General features: G+C 52.8%; 3 protein-coding genes across 5 annotated transcripts; 1 reads left to right on the top strand and 2 right to left on the bottom strand.

The window, feature by feature from the left end:
* The first annotated feature begins 90 nt into the window (after positions 1-90).
* On the top strand, positions 91-4827 carry PCED1A (PC-esterase domain containing 1A). Of its 3 annotated transcripts, none has more exons than XM_047771470.1 (8): positions 91-226; positions 531-674; positions 1198-1277; positions 1388-1626; positions 1734-1884; positions 1975-2221; positions 3826-4095; positions 4442-4827. In XM_047771470.1, exons 2-8 carry the CDS (start codon positions 551-553, stop codon positions 4687-4689), a joined length of 1359 nt encoding a protein of 452 aa, XP_047627426.1. In that variant the 5' UTR covers positions 91-226; positions 531-550; the 3' UTR covers positions 4690-4827. The 3 variants fall into 3 exon arrangements, with proteins under 3 accessions (XP_047627426.1, XP_047627425.1, XP_047627427.1); XM_047771469.1 differs by having other exon boundaries at positions 93-226; positions 515-674; XM_047771471.1 differs by lacking the exon at positions 91-226 and adding an exon at positions 251-447.
* Positions 4828-13144: 8317 nt separating this feature from the next.
* Positions 13145-14087, bottom strand: TMEM239 (transmembrane protein 239). The gene is made up of 3 exons (XM_047770187.1): positions 14020-14087; positions 13778-13891; positions 13145-13686 (listed from the first exon to the last, which is right to left on the bottom strand). The coding sequence occupies exons 1-3, from the start codon at positions 14085-14087 to the stop codon at positions 13158-13160; spliced, it is 711 nt and encodes a 236-aa protein (XP_047626143.1). The 3' UTR covers positions 13145-13157.
* Positions 14088-14359: 272 nt separating this feature from the next.
* Positions 14360-14953, bottom strand: C3H20orf141 (chromosome 3 C20orf141 homolog). Its single transcript, XM_047770186.1, has 2 exons — positions 14685-14953; positions 14360-14600 (listed from the first exon to the last, which is right to left on the bottom strand). Exons 1-2 carry the CDS (start codon positions 14951-14953, stop codon positions 14360-14362), a joined length of 510 nt encoding a protein of 169 aa, XP_047626142.1.
* Between the last annotated feature and the right edge of the window lie 4873 nt (positions 14954-19826).

Raw genomic sequence — 19826 nt, 5'->3', positions numbered from 1 at the left:
GAGGCGCCGTCGGGCCTCCGCGACTCCTGCATGGAGAGCGCTGGGCGTCGGGCCTCGCACCGACCGCTAACCGGGGCGCACAGCCCCTGCGGGGCAGGGGCAGTGCTGAACCGATCGGCCTCCTCGGGCGCGGGAACATGAAGTCCAGCCCTGAGCCCGCCGCGGGCGAGGCGCGCTGGCGAGCCTGCCCGGGTAGCTGGTGAACGGCGCGGAGGCCCGGGACTCGGTAATTGGCGCGAGAGAGCGCACGCGCATGCGCGGGGAGGCGGCGGGCACAAGGCAGCGCGCAGGGTGGCGCGGCTCTGGAAGCGCTTCGGTGTACGCGAGGCCCAAGGGCCTGGCGACCTCCTGTGCCAAGTGTATGGAGGCCGGTGCCACCATGGACCCCACTCTGCTGCCTCCACCTGGACCCTGTAGCCCTGAGCACCCCGAGAAGGGCCAGAGCAGGTCTCATTTACCTCGGGGTGGGCTGTGAGGCCAACCTGCCCTGAGTGCTGGCCCTCGCGTGGCTTAGTGGCCTCTCCCTGCAGCCCGTCGTTCTTGCGGCGGCATGGTCTTCTGTCTGGAGAACAACGAGCCGCGCCGCCCTCTGCGAAGCACCATGGTCCATTTTCAGGCCTCGGAAGTCCAGCAGCTGCTACACAACAAGTTCGTGGTCATCTTGGGGGACTCAAGTGAGTGCCCTTCTAGAATCACACTTCCCAGTACCGCACCTGCAGCCTGTTTTCTGCATCTGGCCCCTTTGTCACCATCTCAAACTTCCTTCCTGATCCTTAGTCTGTTCCAGTCCACTAGGTTTTCTCTTCATTTTCCCAACGACTTCTGTAGATGTCCTGACAGATGTAGCTTGTCAAGCTTTTCACCCCTTCCTTGCTCAGCATTTTTCTTCATGACAGTCCTCCACAAATTCCCCTCATGGAAGCGGTGGGTTGTATTTGTCTCTTGGGTGACTTGATGGACTTACTTCTACCAGGTGATCTTGGGTCACTGCATATTAAGTTGAGGAGTGGTGTATAGCTAGAGGTAACTGGGCAATGCCAGGACTTTGTAACCTCACTTTTCTCCTGCCTCTAAGTCAACTCTCCACAAAGGTGGTCTTGGGCAACACCAGCCCTGGGATGATGGGAGGCCTGGATTTGGAAGGAGCTGGGGTGGAGTGAGGCCTTTCTCAGCCTCAGGATCTCGGTCTCCCTGCAGTCCAGCGGGCTGTGTATAAGGACCTAGTGCTCCTGCTCCAGAAAGACTCACTGCTCACAGCTGCCCAGCTGAAAGCCAAGGTGAGGGACGTTTGGTGGCCATGCCAGTGATGGGCAGGCCCAGATCCTGGCCTGGTAGGGTCCTCCTCCTTCTGGCCTGGGTCTGACCAGCTTGTGCGGGGGGTGGGCAGGGGGAGCTGAGCTTTGAACAGGACCAGCTGGTGGCTGGAGGTCAGCTGGGCGAACTGCACAATGGGACGCAGTACCGGGAGGTCCGCCAGTTCTGCTCGGGTTCTGGTCACCACCTTGTGCGCTTCTACTTCCTCACCCGTGTTTACTCCGAGTACCTCGAGGGAGTCCTGGAGGAGCTGACCTGTGGGCCTGCCCCAGACCTAGTGATCATCAATTCCTGCCTCTGGGATCTCTCCAGGTTTGGGGGAGGGGGAGAGGCAAATCCTGATGGGAGGGAGGGAAGGAGGCGTGGCTCAGAGGCCATCCACTCCTATGCTCTTGCCCACCCTTTGTGCTATTCGACAGGTACGGCCGCTGCTCAATGGAGGCCTACCGAGAGAACCTGGAGCGGGTGTTCGTGCGCATGGACCAGGTGTTGCCAGACTCCTGCTTGCTGGTGTGGAACATGGCAATGCCCCTAGGGGAGCGTGTCACTGGGGGTTTCCTTCTGCCCGAGGCAAGTGACCAGGGCCCCTCAGGATGGAGAACCCTTCCTTCCGATCCTGCTTCATTCTGTGGCTCTTAGATGCTATACTTTCTCACTCAGCTCCAGCCCCTGGCGGGCTCTCTGCGGCGAGATGTGGTTGAAGGGAATTTCTACAGCGCCACACTGGCTGGGGATCACTGCTTCGATGTCCTGGACCTCCACTTTCATTTCCGACATGCAGTGCGGCACCGTCACCGGGATGGCATCCACTGGGACCAGCATGCCCACCGCCACCTCTCCCACTTGCTTCTGACCCATGTGGCAGATGCCTGGGGTGTGGAGCTGCCCAAGCGTGACTATCCGCCTGGTGAGCCCAACCACAGGTGGGGAGGAGAGGGATGCAAAGAGGGCCCTCAGAGCACAGGGCTCAGACACAACAGGACAGAGATCTTAGGTGGAGGAGAGGCCTCTTGAAGGACTATTGTGGACCCTGTGTGCTCCTTCCTTATGCTCTGGGTTTCTGTATGGGCTCTTCTGCCTCTGTAGTCACCTCTGTGTACGGGAATGAGCTTATATGAGCATTGCGCTCACAAGGCAGTTTGCCAAATACTCTTGTCCTACAGATGAACAGGCAAGGAGTGGGGGTACTTTTCGATAGGAATGGATGTGGGAGGTAGAAAGAATTAAAGGAGAGGCAATCCAGGCAGTGGGACAGAGCAATGATGCCCCTTGGCTGGTGCTGTCAGCCTCTCAGTCCTGCCTGCTCATAGAGGAGACCTCATGGGTGCTTGTTCCATGTCTGCTTCTGCCCTGGATCATGTCCACCAAGGGCAAGGTTCCTGCCTCACTTGTTGAGAACTTCCTGGCCTCAGTGTCTAGCGTGATTGCTGTGTACATAGTACGTACAACATAGTGTTTCTTCAACTGGAAACACGAGTCATGTTTGAAGGCCGTAGGAGTGTTAGAGGGTGTGGGGCACAGACAGGCCGAAAATGTCACTTTCAGGACTTAGTAGCCTGAAGTTGGAACACCTGGGCAGTCCATCAGGACTTTGATTATATAATGGTCCAAGTTCCTTGCTTGTCTTTAGATGGGAGAGCTGATCCCCAATCAAGAAAGGGATGTTCTCTCGGCTGGAAGGCTCGTTTGCGGTGTGACTCAGGTCTCCTGAACCCAGTTTGGAGCCACAGAAATAGGAACATCAAAAGGAAGAGTTGGGTGGGAGGGTGAGTTGGTGCGTTTGGTCAGGGCAGATGTCTTTGAGGTACGGTGGAGATGTTGAGTGGATTTGGGGTTGGTGGGACCCCACAGGGAGACGGCAGCTGAGGGCATGAACGCCACCTTTGACAGAGGGAGCAAAACAATGGCTATGTTTTGGAATCGGAAGGGAAAAGGGGCTCATGGAGGAGACAAAAAGAGATGAGTTTGGGAACACTGTCAGGGTAGAGGCTGCTGGCCAGGTCGTGTGAGGGTCAAGAAGAGAGGAAGTGGCTACGTTTAGTAGAGGTGTCGAAGGCGTGGCGTAGGGCTCAAAGAGGCAGGGAGCAGTTGGTGAGTTGGTGAGGGAATGTCAACCCGGCAGAATACTCTTTGTTGAGGAAGTTTGAAAGGAGCAGGGGACCTCTGGGAGAAGGAAGTGACAGGGTCTTTGTTTTTAGAGAGAAGACTTAGTACTAATCTTGCGTATTGGTCGGTGGGGAAGAGCCAGGAGAGGAAAAAGCTAAAGATACAGGATCTGGGCACCAAAGGAAGAGGCTTCACGGGGAGCATAAGGCCAGAACAAAGGCAGATCCACTGACACTTGCATAAGGCAGGAAAAGAAGGAGCACAGCTTGGGTGTGGCCTGAAATGCGAGGGGGTGAGGAGACCTGTTCTTCCAGAGGAGGGAGTAGAGGTTTAGAAATGTGGACAGCCAGAGGTCAGGGCAGCCCGGCTCCCCAGGCCTGCCTAAAACAACCATCCCGTTCCTAGACCCATGGATTGAGGACTGGCCAGAGCCGGATCATCTCTTCCGGGGGAGCCAGGGGCAGCCCCCAGACTTCGGGGAGCAGCTGGCCTTGCCCCCGCCCTCTTCCTTGCCCCCTCCCATGCCTTTTCCCTCCCCTCTTCCTCAGCCCTCCCCACTTCCTCTGTTTCCACCCCTGCCCCAGGAGCCCCCTTTTTTCCCAGGCCAGCCCTTCCCACCCCATGAATTCTTCAATTATAATCCAACAGAAGACTTCTCGATGCCACCCTATTTAGGTAGGTGCCTCTGCAACCTTCAATCCCACCTTTTCCAGCCTCCCTTTGAGCCTCCCCCAGTCTAGCCTCCTGTATCCAGGTGGGCTGAGAGGAGTTGGGTAGCCCTTATGCCCCCTAGGACTGGGGTCAGTCACAGCTGAGTCTGGAACAGCATCTGTAGCTCATCGATTAGCTCATTGGTTGTCACAGTTTCCTGACTTGGAGGTGGAGGATGTGGTATTGCCATTTTGCAAGTGGGGAAACAGAAATCCAGAGAACTCACCTTAGAGGACCAGAGCTGCCTGAAGGCAGAGCTGGGCTCACCCTGGCCAGAAGCCCACTCTGATAATGGCTGGTTCTTTTGTAGGATGTGGCCCTGGAGTGAACTTTGTGCCTGCCCCCCTGCCTCCACCGGTCCCCAGCTCTGTCCCCCATGGTCAGCACCGGGGCCCTGTGGTCCACCGGGGGATGCCACGTTGTGTTCACAACAGCCCCTATCATGTGCCGAGGATGGGGGTGCCCTGCCGACAGCGGCTCAGACACTCAGACAGGCTGATCCACACATACAAACTGGACAGACGGCCTCCTGCCCATTCGGGGACATGGCCTGGGTAGACTGGCCCTTGTGCGAGAGCTGGATGTGCCCGTGGCCCTGCAGGGCTTGCTTGCCACCCCAGGTGCTGGGCCAAGGTGTCTGCTGTGCCTGCCATTGTTGTTGTCCATCACTGTCACCAATAAAGGCATGGAAGAACAGAGTGGCATCTTTCTGTGTGAGGGAGTGGGTCTCCCAACCATGATCTTTAGAACTGATGAGGGTGCCTCTAGGCTTTCTCCATCTTTGGACCTTTCAATTCACACTGTTCAGGAATCAGTGACTGCATCGTTCCTGCTGTTGCACACACTCATTTACTCCCTCCCCAGAGCATGTATGTACTTAACAAAGATCCTGGAAGAGATTTCCTGTTGTCAGCAATTCTTTGGGATTGGGAAATATCAAGGGCTGAGTTGAAATTGTCACTATATTTATGTTTTTTTGCCTTTTTAGGGCCACACCCATGGCAGATGGAGGTTCCCAGGCCAGGAGTCGAATCAGAGCTGTAGCTGCCAGCCTACACCTACAGCCAGATCTAAGCTGTGTCTGTGAGCTACACCACAGCTCACGGCAACGCCAGATTCTTAACCCACTGAGTGAGGCCAGAGGTAGAATCTGTGTCCTCATGGATGTTGGTCAGATTTGTCTCCACTGAGTCACGATGAGAACTCTGAAAATGTCAATATGTTCTATGGAGTTTGGGGTATGGCTAGTTCTCACCTGTACTACTTTGCAGGTGGGGAAAGTTTTGCAGGCCTCACATGTTCATGTGTGTCTTCACCTACCCATGGAGATCGATACATACCCTACACAATTCTTGGGACATGCTAGACACTCAATAAGTGGTTGGCACTAAACAAGAAGCTCCCAAGCCCTGGTGGAGGCTGTTTAGAAACCCATTATTTAATATAATGTGGAAGGGGAGCAAAGCGATCACAGGCCAACTCCTCTAGTGGGCGGGCAGTTAGAGGGGAAGTTGAGGGAGAATTCTCAGATGGGGTAGGGAGTTGTGCCAAACTTCCTACGTTAAGAATGAAAGAGAGCAGCATCTCAGCTTTGACAAGTGATCTTGACCCTAGATTTGTGACTCTGCTACCATCAAGGGTACAGCGTGGGCTCAGTGGTAGTGTGGAGTAGGGGGTGGCGCATGGCAGTGGGCTGATAAGTGATGTGAGACAGGAGATAAAAACAGACCTACTAGATAATTTTAAAGTAGAATTGAGAGGAAGAGAGGGATGCAGAGTTCGGGCATTTACTTTCCATGCTTGTTATTGAAACGGTACTTTGTCGAAGGATATTCACGCAAATGGAAATGAAAAATCAAAAAAGTGTTGATCCTTGCTAGAAATCTAAGTGCAAATGGAGGAAAGCTATTAAATTAACACACACTGGTGCTGGGAAACTGGTATAGATAACATGAGTTGATAAAACTCTTGAGAGCAACATCCTCAGGGCTGTTGAGAATCAAATAAGACAGTGCCTGAAATGAGCCTGGTTTTCTCTGGTATAGGCAAAAAGTGGAAGAGAATGCGCAAAAATGAAAGAAAGCTTCTTGTTGGAGGGGTAAGGGTTTAGATAATTTTTATGGCAAAATTGATTTTTTTTCTCGTTAGGTTGCCTAATTCCTTGTTCATTCCTTCCTGCCTTTGCCCCAAACCCTTTTCTCTGTTTACACCTCTGAATCAGGTTTCTCGGTGTTTCTGGGGGAAACTGTACCTCGGGGCTGATCTGTGGAAAAAAGGAATGAGTTACCAAGACTCACGGAGCCCTCTTTTTTTGCTTCCCATTCTAGTCTCTGAGAAATCCCTGTCACCTTCCCTATTGAGTCTTTCCTAGGCTTTCCCACTTCCAACCCCATCCCAATTCTGGAATTTTTATACTGTAAGCACCTTGAGACTGTTCAGTGTGCTTCATTGTCCCTGTCATTCTCCCTTTGCATTTGTCATTTTCACCTCATCTTGCTATGTGGCTCTCATTGCCCACAGTGAGGTTTCATAATCTTTTTTTTTTTTTTGTCTTTTTAGGCCCACACCCACGGCATATGGATATTCCCAGGCTAGGGGTCTAATTGGAGCTGTAGCCGCCAGCCTATGCCACAGCCACAGCAATGCAGGATCCAAGCTGTGTCTGTGACCTACACCACAGCTCACAGCAACGCTGGATCCTTAACCCACTGAGCGAGGCCAGGGATCGAACCTGCAACCTCATGGTTCCTAGTCGGATTCATTTCTTCCACTGCGCCATGACGGAAACTCCTCATAACCTATTCTTTAGCATTCCAATGTAGATTTGAAATCTATTAGAAGAAAATGGATATAAATATTTTATTTTCAATTTGTTGTCATGTAAGCCTACAGTACAAGACATTTGACTCCTCAGTTACAGATCTTATTAAGTTGTGAGTGGGAGGAGTTTCCATCATGGTGCAGTGGAAACAAATCTGACTAGGAACCATGAGGTTGCGGGTTCGATCCCTGGCCTTTCTCAGTGGGTTAAGGATCTGGCAAGGACAAAAAAAAAAAAAAAAAGAATATTCATAGAAGTTTTTTTCATGGTTGCCAAGATTTGGAAACAAGCCACATGTCCATCAACAGGAGAGTGGATAAATAAATGGTTGTCTTCCCATACAATGGGATACTAATAAAGGGGAACAAAACACTGATAGATGCAATAACATGAATAATTCTCACAAATATAATCTCGAAAGAAGCCAGACACTAGAGTACATTTTGTGTGATTTCATTCTGCATTATTTCAAGAATAGGCTAATCTATGGGAATAGCCGTCAGAATAGTGGTAACATTTTAGGGGAGGTATTGATTGGGAAAAGGCATAATGGAACTTTCCAGGATGATGGAAAAGTTCTATATCTTGATCTGGGTGGTAGTTACATGGACACACACACACAAATATGTAAAACTTCATTAAGCCACACCCTCAATATCTGTGCGTTTTGTGTGTAAAATGTGTTGATGAATTATGTGTCTGCTAAAAGGGAACCAGGATGTGTTTTTTCCCAGGACTGGTTTAACTTTAACTTTTAGTGGTTTAGGTTTAAAAGACACCTAAAAATTTAACTCACCATATAAACAGAATAAAGCAGAAAAACCAAATAGTCCTTGTAGTAGATGCAGAAAAAAACAATTTTGTCATCCAACGTCCATTCATGATCAAAACTACTAGCCAACCAGGAATAGAAAAGCATTTCCTTGACTGGATAAAATTTAACTATTGGAACTCCACAGTAAGTCTTAGTGGTGAAAATTTAGAAGTAATTCTTTTAAAATGAGGATCAAGCCAAAGGTACCTGTAAACAGCAATTCCACATGCTAGTGTCTGGGAATTCCAGCTCGTATAGTCAGGATGAACCCAAAGGAAGAGGCCCTATCCTCATACCATCTGGTTTTTAGATGGATGTGGTCTTCGCAACTTTCACATATGTTACAAATATTTTGCAAGTATACAGTATCACATGTCAATTTTAAAAAATTGTATTTTTGGTTAGACATTTGAAGACACAAGCCAAAAACTACTGTAAAAACTCCAGCTCTTAAGTTATTTATTTTTGCTTTTTTTTTTTTTAGAGTGGAACCCACAGGATATGGAAATTCTCAGGCTAAGGGTCGAACCGGAGCTGTAGCTGCCAGCCTACATCAACGCCACAGCAATGCGGAATCCTAGCAGCGTCTGTGACCTAGACCATAGCTCCTGGCAATGCCAGATCCTTAACCCACTGATGGAGGCCAGGGGTCGAACCTGCCTTCTCATGGATACTAGTCGGGTTCGTTAACCCCTGAGCCACAATAGGAATTCCCAAGGTTTTATTTTTAAGATGGAAAATATTTGAAAGGCAATAGAGATATTTGCTCAGCAGAAAATAGTTTTCCAAGAGTTCCCTGGTGATTCAGTGGGTTAAGGATCTGGCCTTGTCACCGCTGTGGTAAGATCCCAGCTGGGAACTTCCACTCACCATGGTCCAGGCCTAAAAAAAAAAAAAAAAAGAATAAAGAAAATAGTTTGTCCAAAGTTGGTTGCCTCCAGATCCTCATAGAACCTCACAAAAGACAAAAGACAGCTCTTTACCCCAGGAAGAATGGAATAATAGACTAGGGTGAGGACAGCAGTCCCAGAAGGTGAAGCCTGCTAGTTTGGGCTCTCCCTTCTCCAGGATGCTCATGAGCTCTGGCCTCGATGCCTCTGGGTTTCTGGCTGGGGGACCCAATCTAGAGATTTGGATTAAGGATAAATCGAGGAGTCAGTAAAGTCGCCGCTGGAAAGACAATGGGCCAGAGATGCTTCTCCAGGGCCCCAGGATCTACCCTCTCCCCCACTACCGGTGTCTCGGCTCTTGAGACACCCTTCCCCCGCATCTTTCCCTTCCCACAACCCCTGAGTCCGACTGGGTTAACCAGAGCTGGAGATCTCTGCCAGGACGCAGCGCCTTGCACAGAATCCTAAGGCTGCGATTCCAAGGGTGGGGTAGGGAGGGTGTCAATTGACGAGGATGGCAAGCGCCTTCCCTGTGTGGGTGCCCACAGCCCTCCGATCGATCCCTGCCTGGCTCGGGGTGTCCTCCCCACGCCAGATCCTTGCCCACCCCGCTCTGCCTCCACGTCAGCTCGGCGTTCTCCAGTGGTCGCCCCGACTTCTCTCCCGGGCACCTGAGCCTAGGGGACTACGCAGGGTCCCGCTCCTGGGGCGACTTCCTAGCGCAGCGCAGCGCAGGCCGCCTCCTCCGCCTTCCCAGACCCCAGGATCCAGTCGCCGCCCCCCTCCTCTGAGGCCTGCGGCTCTCCTCCCCTGAAGTGAATGACTGAGCCGCCCACTCCCCCGACCCCCACTGAGCACGGGTCTGAGTGGGAGCACCCTCTCCCGGCTCCCCCTTGCTGGCCCTGAGAGGTTTTCCCAGCGCAGCACCGCCTCGTTCCAGGGACCCCTCTCCTGCCCTCCAGGGTGGCCACAGACAACTCCATCTCAAATAGAGGCCCCATCCTTAAGAGCCCTCTTGACTCTGCCCTCCCAGACCCTCCGCGTCCCGAAGGCGCCTACTCGTTGCTCCCTGGTCCTTGTGGGCAGAGCAAAGTCCTAGGCGCCCCCAGGGAACGTGAATGCGGGGGTGCGGCTCTGGATCCCCTCTCTGCTTTCTCAGATGCAAGGCCCTTGGCGGCTGGACACCTCCTCCGCGCGTTTCTTCTGCTCCGCCTAATCGCATTCTTTTCCTGGCCAGGCCCCACTGGTTACTTGATCCCCACCCCTACCCCAGCCCATCTGAGTGAGCTTCCGCGTCGGGAGGGGAAGGGCCGGCAAATAAACCCACCCAACCGCCCAGGTTACCAGGCCAGTGGGACAGCTCTCCCTTCTTGGCCCAAACAGAAAGCTTAGAACTATATTCTAGCATGCTCATTCTCCCCAGGCTTGCATTTTAAAGCATTTTAAATCTAAACGGATGACTTTGTCTATATTTAATTTCATAATGGTATTATGTTCATGATATATACGTATGTTTGTGTCTGCAAGTTCCCTCACTCTATTCCCTTTAATCTGTATGTTCCACTCTCATTTGCCTGGCCCTGGAATTGGCCATTCCATTCTGTTTTTGTTCTTATTTAAAACAAAAAAAGTTGGTTTTGCTAGCATGCATTTTTTTTCTTGGTGGGGCACACCCTTGGCGTATGGAAATTCCTGTGCCAGGGATGGAATCTGAGCCACGGCTGCGACTTACACCGCAGTTGTGGCAACACAGCGCTGGGCAGGGATGGAAACCGCGCCTCAGCAGTGACCCGAGCTGCTGCAGAGACAAGCCAGATCCTTAACTCACTATGCCACAGCTGGAACCCTGCCATGCATTTTAAATTTGCATAAAAAGAATTGTATTATTTCTCATTCAGCTTCTTCTCAACGCTACGCTTTCAAGATCAGTCCAGATGGCTTCCGCCCCTTCTAGCTGCTGCCTCTTCTCCAAGTGTTTATTCACTGTATTTTAACTTTTCCATGTCCTGCAGTCACCATTCTCAAAGGTGGCAACATCTTCTCACCTGGAGCCCTTCTCCAACAGTGTGCACCTGTGTCACCTGGGAGTCTCGTCAAAACACAGGCTCTGATTCATCAGGTCTGGGATGGGGCCTGAGACTCTTCATTTCTAGCCAGTTTCCAGGTGAGGTCTATATTCCTGATCCTGGGACCACACGTTGAGGAGCTAGGCCATTATGGGCCTCTGTGAGTATTCATTTTTGCCTTCTGGGTCATAGGGTATGCGTTGATTTAATTCGGTAAGTATTACCCGTCTGCTGGCTCCAGTCTGGCTGTGCCACCTTACCCCACACCAAGCAATGCAGGAGGTGTGTGGGGAAGAGAGGAAGGCCTTCTCCTTGCTCCTGCCAAAATCCGAACCCCCAGTGTGTCTGGTCTTGCCCCCCACCTTTTCTTTTGCTTTTTTAGGGCCGTACCCATTGCATATGGAGGTTCCCAGGCTAGGGGTCAAAGTGGAGAGCTGAGGCCGCCAACCTATGCCACAGCCGCAGCAACGTGGAATCCGAGCCACATCCTTGACCTACGCCACAGCTCACAGCAACGCCGGATCCTTAACCGACTGAGCAAGGCCAGAGAGCCAACTCGAGTCATCATGGATGCTAGTCGGGTGTGTTAATGGCTGAGCCACGAGGGGAACTCTTTAAACCTCCTCTCTTAATCAGAATGACCCCAAGGCTCCTGAGTGATGTCCATGGCCAGCAATGTACAGCCAAGTCAATGAGGGACCCAAGACTGGTATCCTGGCTTCATCGCTGACGGAAACTTTAAAAACAGGCATTGAGAAGCCCTGAGGTTTTCAGTTAGGCTATATTTCCTCCATCGCTTTCCCCATTAGAGTGAATTAGGACTCAAACAACCTGGCCTTGCCCTTGCCAATTGCTATTTTGTGGCTGACTTCTCATCTCCAAATGGGAGAGTAACAGTGTAGCTGCAGTTTGTGGTGTGGTGGGTCTTAGCTGTCTATAAAGTGCCTTACTTGTAAGAACTCATCACCCACTGTTTTGTTTGGAGGGTGAACAGGCTGATGGGTGAACAGGCAGCATCCTGGGCACAAAGGGATGTCATTTTCCAAGACCCTCTTGGGGCTGGAAGCAGCTTTTGGGGTTGGTTTAGAAACCCATGGGCTATGGTTTCCCCACTCACACAGCTGGGCAAGAATCTCCTGGCACCAAGCCCCAGCCCCAAGCATTTCACAATCAGAAGAGTTCAACATCGGCATATTTTGAGACTTCATGGCATACAACCTTTTTTTTTTTTTTGGTCTTTTTTTGCCATTTCTTGGGCTGCCCCCGTGGCATATGGAGGTTCCCAGGCTAGGAGTCTAATCAGAGCTGTAGCCACTGGCCTACGCCAGAGCCACAGCAACTCGGGATCCAAGCCACATCTGTGACCTACACCACAGATCACGGCAACTCGGATCCTTAACCCACTGAGCGAAGCCAGGGATTGAACCCGCAACCTCATGGTTCCTAGTCGGATTCGTTAACTACTGGGCCATGATGGGAACTCCCATGGCATACAACCTTTTACCTCTTGTTCACACCCATCCATCCTCTGTTTACCATTGTATGGTCCAAACTGTATGTATGCCAGAACATTTCTCTGAAGCCCTGGAGAAGTTTTCTGCTCTTTAGAGTTCCTTATCTTATGGCTTGTTGGCCTTTATACAAAGTCCTTCACACATTGGTATTATTGCCTTTGACTCACAACAGCTCCATGACAGGACCCACTTTATACCAAGGCTCAAAAGAATTAATTGGCGAAGGCCACACATTGCGTAGGTGGGTGAAATGGGACTTGTTTTTCCCTAGCAAACCTAAGGAGTCTTAAGCCGTAGGTGCTCTTTGGGAACCTCATGACCCTTGTTGGCCCATTTCCCAGACTTGAGGATGTAGACTGAGGCAGGAGGTAGGAAGTCTAGGGAGTGGGGAATGGATGGGCAGAAAAATCTGGGAGGAGACTTGGGTGAGGTCTCATGTGGCTTCTGGCTGGCCCTCTCCCAGCCAAGTTTCTGTCACTGGGCTCTTTCTAGAGCCTGGGGAAGGGGAAAGACGGGCTTGGCGGGGTGAATGACAAGTCCAGGGTCACCCAGGTAGATGTTCTCTGTGAGCTCGAAGCAGAGACAGTTGAGCAGCTGCAAGAAAAAGATGCTGCCAGCTGCTAAGGGTGTCCCAGGGGTGTCACCACATGCACATGGGAGCTTTGGGTGGCCTGGCCGAGCTCTGCTCCCAGCTCAGCCTTCTGCCCTATGCCCTGGCCCCCCATACCAAGTACCTGGAGGATCAGCTTGAGAGAGGTGCCCCTACCCTGCCAGCAGGCCCTGACCAGCCCCAGCTAGGGACTGAAGGTCTGGAGCCTGCCGAGGCAGGAAGGCCCTGGTCCCACTGCCCTCCCTCTCCCCTGGGCCTCGGGCCCTAGGCCAGGGCTCAACAGACACAGGCAGCAGGATGGGGTCGCCCTTCTATTGGTCCAAGTCCTGAGCAAGGCCTGGGTGAGACATGGAGGTGAGGAGGCCCACGAGGCTCAGCAGCGTGGAGAACAGCAGCAGGAAGGAGGCCATGAAGAGCAGGGCGGGGAGGGCACTGAGCGCCAGCAGCAGGACAGCCGGCAGCAGATGGCGCCACGCTGCAGCCACCACGGGCCACAGGGAGCTCAGTAGGTGGGAGCCGGTGGTGAAGAGTGCATGGCAGAGCATCAGCGCCAGCAGCAGGTAGAGGATCCCTTCCAGACCCCACAGCACACGCTGCAGCGGCTGCCGCCAGCCCGATGTGATCCACCACTGGGCCCAGCTCGGGGGCATGTGGCACATGCACCAGCGCACCCAGCTGTCCCGTGTGAGCCAGGCCGTCCAGGGCACAGCACGCTGTGGCCCCTCACCGGCTCCGGTGGCATCTGTCTCCACTCGCAGCTGCTGCATCACGGCTGGTGCACCTGGGGAGAGGGCCAGGCCAGCTGCAGGAGCAGCCCTGGAGACGCCTGGGACCTCAGGATGGGTGGGTGGGGGTGGTAGCAGGGGTCAGGAGGGTACCAGCATGGGTGGGGTGGGGCTTGGAGCTGGGGCCTGGGTCTTACCTCCTGGCAGAGCCACCTAAGTCATGTTGCTTCTTGCAGCGCCCAGGACGGCCTGGCAGCCAGAGTTGAGCTCCCACTCTCACTCCCCTCACCCTCCCCAGAGGAGCCCCATTGTGACCCGGGCTGGGGTGGGGTCCAGCCAAGAGAGGGTGTGAGCATGAGTCTTACCTGAGCCTCTCTCATGGACTCTCCAGACTGGCAGGGGAGTTTCTCATGCTTTCTTGTGGGAAGCCCTCTCCGGATCCCCTCACCCCTTCCCTGCTGACTGATATCCAGTCCCACTCTGCTCTCTTGCAAGTCTTTCTCTCTGGACCCTCATTCTCTAGAACCACAGAGGAGGCCAGACTAGCCACCCCAACCTACGGGCTCTGAGATGGCTACCACATCCTCCTCTGGGCTCCTTGTCCTTTATCTCGGTTTTGGCCGATGTCCTCGGACTCAGACCTAGGTATCCACTGTCCCTATTGTGGGAGCAGAGGTTCCCCTGGGGTTCAGGCTGGAGGAGAAAGAGTATCCTTCCATCTGCCCAGCCCAGGGTGGAGGAAAGAAGGCCTGAGGAAATAGCATGGCCAGTGTATTTCTGGAGGACACTCAAGCCCAAGGATGGAGAGAGAAAGCCAGGGCTAGCAGGGTCAAAGGCATGCCACTGGCTCCCAGGAGGAGCCCCAGGCCCAAGAGCAGCATCAGCAGAGCCTCCTGGAGGGCGAGTTGTCCTGTGCCCACCGTGGGCAGGAGTAGAGCCTCCACTTGTCCCGGACCCTCGCCGGCGCCCTGCCTCTGGCCCCCTGTGAGACGTGGATGTGTGTGCTGTGGCCAGGTGGGACCTGCAGGCCTGTGGCGAGAAAGGGTGGCAGCTGGGCTTTGGGAGGTTGACCACTTGTGCACCTGCCCGCCTGCTAAGCTGCTGTGCACTTACCGGTAGAGCAGATCGAAGGCCAGGAAGCTGATAAGTAGCAGCAGCAGCAGCAGTGAGGCTGGGCCAGTTGTGGAAAAGACGACCCAAATTGTCAGCCCCAGTGCCCCCAGCCCTAGGACGCTGTCCAGGAGCCGGGCTGGGCTAGGGCCCCCGGGAGACATACATGGACCCACTGGGCTACCCGATCCTTCCCCAGCACCCAGGCCCCTGGGAAGGCCTTGGATAGAATAAGCAGGCCCCTTGGGCCTGGATGAGCAGAGCTGGGTCATGGAGGGAGCTGGCAGTTACAGCAAGGAATGGGGAAGGGTAGGAATCTGGGGGATGAGACCATGGGGGAGGGCGATGGGGGGCCCTGGCGGACACTCAAGGGTGAGCTCAAGCAGTGGGGAGTTGGGCTCCTCGGGAATCTCCTCCTCCCCACACACCCACCCACCAAACCCTCCTCATCTCCTCCCACTTGGGTCAGCCATTCTGGGGGGCTGGGTAGCCGGAGCATTGTGACTTATTGCCTGGGGGGCCCTGGGGTAGGGAGGGGGCTGCTGCTGGCTCTGGCCTCCTAAGTAGCTGCTGTGGCTTGATAGGAGGAAGCCTGACTTCGGAGAACTAAGACTCATCCTCTTGCCTTTGCTAATCCTCTACTCTAGGGCACTCCCGTGGGGATCTGTGTTGCTGAGAAGACATTCTAACCCCATCACTGTATGGGCAGCTCTCCAAGGGAGGAAGGGCTGCTTTCTTTGCCTTATGAGCTTCCTGGGCTGTGTGTCCAGGGGCAAGTGACTCAATCAGTCTGTCCCCAGCTCTCTCCCCAGAGAGTAGGATGATGCCAGTGGGCTCTTGTGGGGGATTTTTCAGAACTGCAGTCCTGGAATGCAGAGATAGACTCTGCCAGGAAGCAACCTGAGGCTTTTGGGGCAGGGTTCCCATATGACCTGGTAAATGGGCCAGAGGGGGTGGGGTGGGGTTGACAGGAGGGGCCTCTTTAGACGTTTGAAGCATTGTGGTTTGCGGGAGGTGTTCTGGATACTGGGATTCCAGAAATGGCACTGAGAAGGTGAATGAAAGAGGGCCATAACCTAATAATCCCCAAACTGGAGATTACGTTTACCTTCTGAGGATGAAATTAGGGAACATGAACATGTATGAAGGGGTCAGTCACCTGGAAAAGAAAACTGTCTCCACTGTGAATCCATAAATGGTTACAGAAGTTCCAGTACATCTCTGTTTAGAGACTTAAGAGGTGAGAGTGGAAATGGGTCATCATTGAGAGAGCTTAATTCCTGTTTACATATCATACTTTGAAGGAAAACTGATAGGGGCAGGGGTAGGAAGACAGTGGCCATACAACCTCCAGGAGAGGAGGAGACAGAGAAGAATCCAGCTTCGGAGTTCCCGTTGTGGCTCAGTGGTTAACAAATCCGACTAGGAACCATGAGGTTGCAGGTTTGATCCCTGGCCTTGCTCAGTGGGTTAAGGATCTGGCGTTGCTGTGGCTGTGGTGTAGGCCGGCAGCTATAGCTCCAATTAGACCCCTAGCCTGGGAACCTCAATATGCTTGGAGTGCTGCCCTAAAAAGACAAAAAGACCAAAAAAAAAAAAAAAAAAAATCCAGCTGCATATCTGCCTCCAGTGGGTTCTGAACAAAGACTCAAGCCTGGTGGCCTTGACACCTTTGGTGGGAATGGGCTCAATAGTCCATAGCGCCAGTGCCACCAGCCCTTGGGACCATTCATTGATTGCCTTTTCCTTGTTCTTCCCAAAGCAATAAAGCACGACATTCCAACTTAGTAACACATATCTGTCTAAATGACTATCAAGTGTGAGGGTAGAATAAGGACATTTTAAGCCAGACAAGGTCTTGAAAATTTGACCTTGCATACGCTTTTTTTTTTTTTTAAAGGAAGCTACTGGAGGATGTGCCTCAGAAAAATAAGGACTTGAACTAAGAAAGATGACAATATAGAATTTTAAGAAGTGAGGCTAAATACAGGAGAACGATGATGAGAAAGGCTTGGGATGTCAGCTATGTTCCTAGATGAACAAAGCAAGCAACCTAGCCTGGAATCAAAAGATAGATGTTCCAGGAAGGACATCTGCTGATTATCTGCTATTTTTAGACGGATGTAAAATAAATGTTCAGTTCTATTGGAAGCTTTGGGATTGAATTAACAATTGGAGCCTAGAAAACCAAACAAAAATGATAAAACAAAGTAATTGCTAACTCCAGCAAACACAGAAAGTTGAACAATAAAACTTACATGGTCATAGTGTAATCACTGAATATTGACTGCAGTGATTTAGCTCATTTTGGGAGGATGGTAAGAGGGAAAATGTATATGTCTGGGTATTTTAGTGTGTGTTGGGGGTAAGGGTAGTAGGAAAGCTAAATCCTTAATTCCACAGCAGGAAATCCACAATAAAATCCAAACATAAAAATCCAAGAAATAGAGATAGAAACATAAAGGTAAATACAAGGAGAAGTAAGAGACAGAACTAAAAGTGGTTGACTTGGGAATAGAGAAGCATGGAAAAGAGTCTTCTATTTCTAGCCTAAGTGTGATTTACCTTTAAAATTATATTCTGTAGTAGTTTGGTAAAAATGATTTAGTTTACAAAGAAAATCAGTTGCAAAGGTCGCAACTGCAGCTCTGATCTGATCCCTGGCTTGGAAACTCTCTATGCTGTGGGGCAGCCCAAAAGAATCCTATGGTGAAGATCAGGAATATACTCTCCCAGGATGAATGAAATAGCAATTTTCTAATGTTACATATGTGTACTCTGTGGCTTGACATAAAATTTCCAGTGACAGCATCAAACACCATCAGACTCAGAAAGCTGTGAAGCTCATGCATTTTTGATGGAGCTGCTTTAAACCTCCATCTAGTGCATCTTGACCTTTAACGTGCACGGTGAATCTTCTGGGGTTGAATCCTCTGCAGATCTTGTCAAAATGCAGATTCTGGTTCTGGAGGTATGTGCAGGATTCTGACTTTTTTTTTTCTTTTTGCCTTTTCTAGGGCTACGACCACGGTATATGGAGGTTCCCAGGCTAGGGGTCGAATGGGAGCTGTAGCCGCTGGCCTACACCAGAGCCACAGCAACACCAGATTCGAGCTGCGTCTTCGACCTACACCACAGTTCACAGCAATTCTGGATCCTTAACCCACTGAGTGAGGCCGGGAATGGAACCCGCAACCTCATGATTTCTAGTCGGATTCATTAACCACTGAGCCACGAAGGGAACTCCAGGATTCTGTATTATTTTATTAATTTATTTTGCTTTTTAGGGCCACACCGATGGCATATAGAGGTTCCCAAGCTAGGGGTTGAATCCGAGCAGTCGCTGCTGGCCTACACCACAGCAACGCAGGATCCTTAACCCAACGAGCAAGGCCAGGGATCGAACCTGCGTCGTTATGGATGCTAGTCAGATTCGTTAACCCCTGAGCCGCGACGGGAACTCCGATTCTGCATTTCTAACAAGATCCCAGGCGGAGTAAAGGTCTAGAAGACGTTGATGTACAAAAGAGAGTGGTGAGGGGAGAGGGGCATATGGGGAGCCCTTATGGGGTTTTGGCGGGAGCTGGAGCAGCCCTCAGGACCTCTACAGACCCTGTTCTAGCTCCATCACAGCTTCTCCTGGCCTCCTACAGCCGCGAAGCCTGGAGCCGCAGTACCGTCTTTCTGCCACTGACCCGGCCCGGCGCTTTCAGGGACCCTCTGCTTCAGCGCGCCCCCCTTGAATTTTTCTAAATCGTCCCCTGGTGCCCGGAACCTGGCAGTGGCGCCCAGGCGGGGCGCGCCAAGGCAGGACACGCGGGGGCTCTGTCACAGTTACTCCCTTTCGGGGGCTCTCTACCCAGAGCGCATTGGGTGGACCAGATGCCTCGAGGAGCTCCGGGACTCGTGTCTATAAGATCGTTCTTAATTGGGGGGGGGTGTCTTAATTCCGTAGCGCGTATTTCTTTCGAGAGATCCGGCGAGCTAGTGCAGCCAAAATGGTGCTGACGTGCAGATTTGAGGTAGTTCAAATTGTTCATAAGGATAACGACCTTTCAAAAAACATTTGTTCAGAGCCCCGGGCACTCTAGAGAATTCCCGGCACCTCTGGGCATCGCTTCCTACATGGGGATGGCGGTGTCTCTCTGGAGGACTCCTGGCAAGGACAAAGCACTGGCCAGAGGCGCACAGTGAACGAATTCCTTCCTCCTGGGGAGGCGACCCTGGCGTGGGGGAACCAAAGGGGACCCCCGGAGGGGGATGGAGAGGGTCTTGCGCTCTGGAATTCCGGGATCCGGGCTGTCTCCAGGGCAGAGACTCAGGGCTGCCGGCTCCCCGAGGAGAGTGAGGCGGGGGAGCGCAGGACGCGCATCAAGTCTCTCCCTCCTCCACCCCCGGCCCCAGCCCGCTGGGTATCGGCACGGGCTCCTCTCCTCGGGTTATGTAACCCCGGAACGTGGCAGCCGGGTGAGCAAAGGAGGGGGGAAGGCTCGGGAAAGGAAGAGAAGGAGAGGCGGGGCGCCGGGATGGGGGGTGGGAAGCTCCTCCTCTGGCTGGCCCCCTTGGGTGTCCTTCAGAAGGATTCCTGGAGGGCCGGCCCTCCCTCACCTCGTAACCCAGCCGCCGTCTCTCAGTTTCCCCTCGCCCTTCTTTCCGTTCCACCCACCCTGGCAGGGGCTCTGGCTCTAGATATCCCTCTCGGGCTGTAGTTTCCTCCCCAAAGTTCTCGGCTTCGCTACCTAGGCTAAGTCAGTTAGCAGCCCCGAGCCTCAGTTTACCAATTTGTAAAATGAAGCTTACTTGAGGGACCGCGGGTAAACCTCCAGGCAGGGTGCATGGTATACAGTAGGTGTCCACTGTGGGACGGAGTCTCACAGGATTACGTGGAATCCAGGGTGCTGGGGGCTTTACAGACGGTAAAGGGCCGGGCCGGAGCGAGGCGGGTGAGTGGGGGGTGGGAGGGGAGGGAGGGGAGGGGCGGGGTGGATGGGTGCAGAGACTTGAGGCTGCCCGCCCGGCCCTCCCCTCCCCTCCCCTCCCCTCTTCTCCCCACCCCACCTCCCTCCAGTCCCCTCCCTCGTCCCCTCCTCTCCCCTCCCCTCGGCTCCCGGGTCCGAGGCCAGCTGGCGGGCTGTGGGCGGGCCG

This window comes from Phacochoerus africanus, chromosome 3 (genome assembly GCF_016906955.1).
Source record: "Phacochoerus africanus isolate WHEZ1 chromosome 3, ROS_Pafr_v1, whole genome shotgun sequence".
Lineage (NCBI taxonomy): Eukaryota > Metazoa > Chordata > Mammalia > Artiodactyla > Suidae > Phacochoerus > Phacochoerus africanus.
This window is presented reverse-complemented; position numbering and strand designations above follow the sequence as displayed.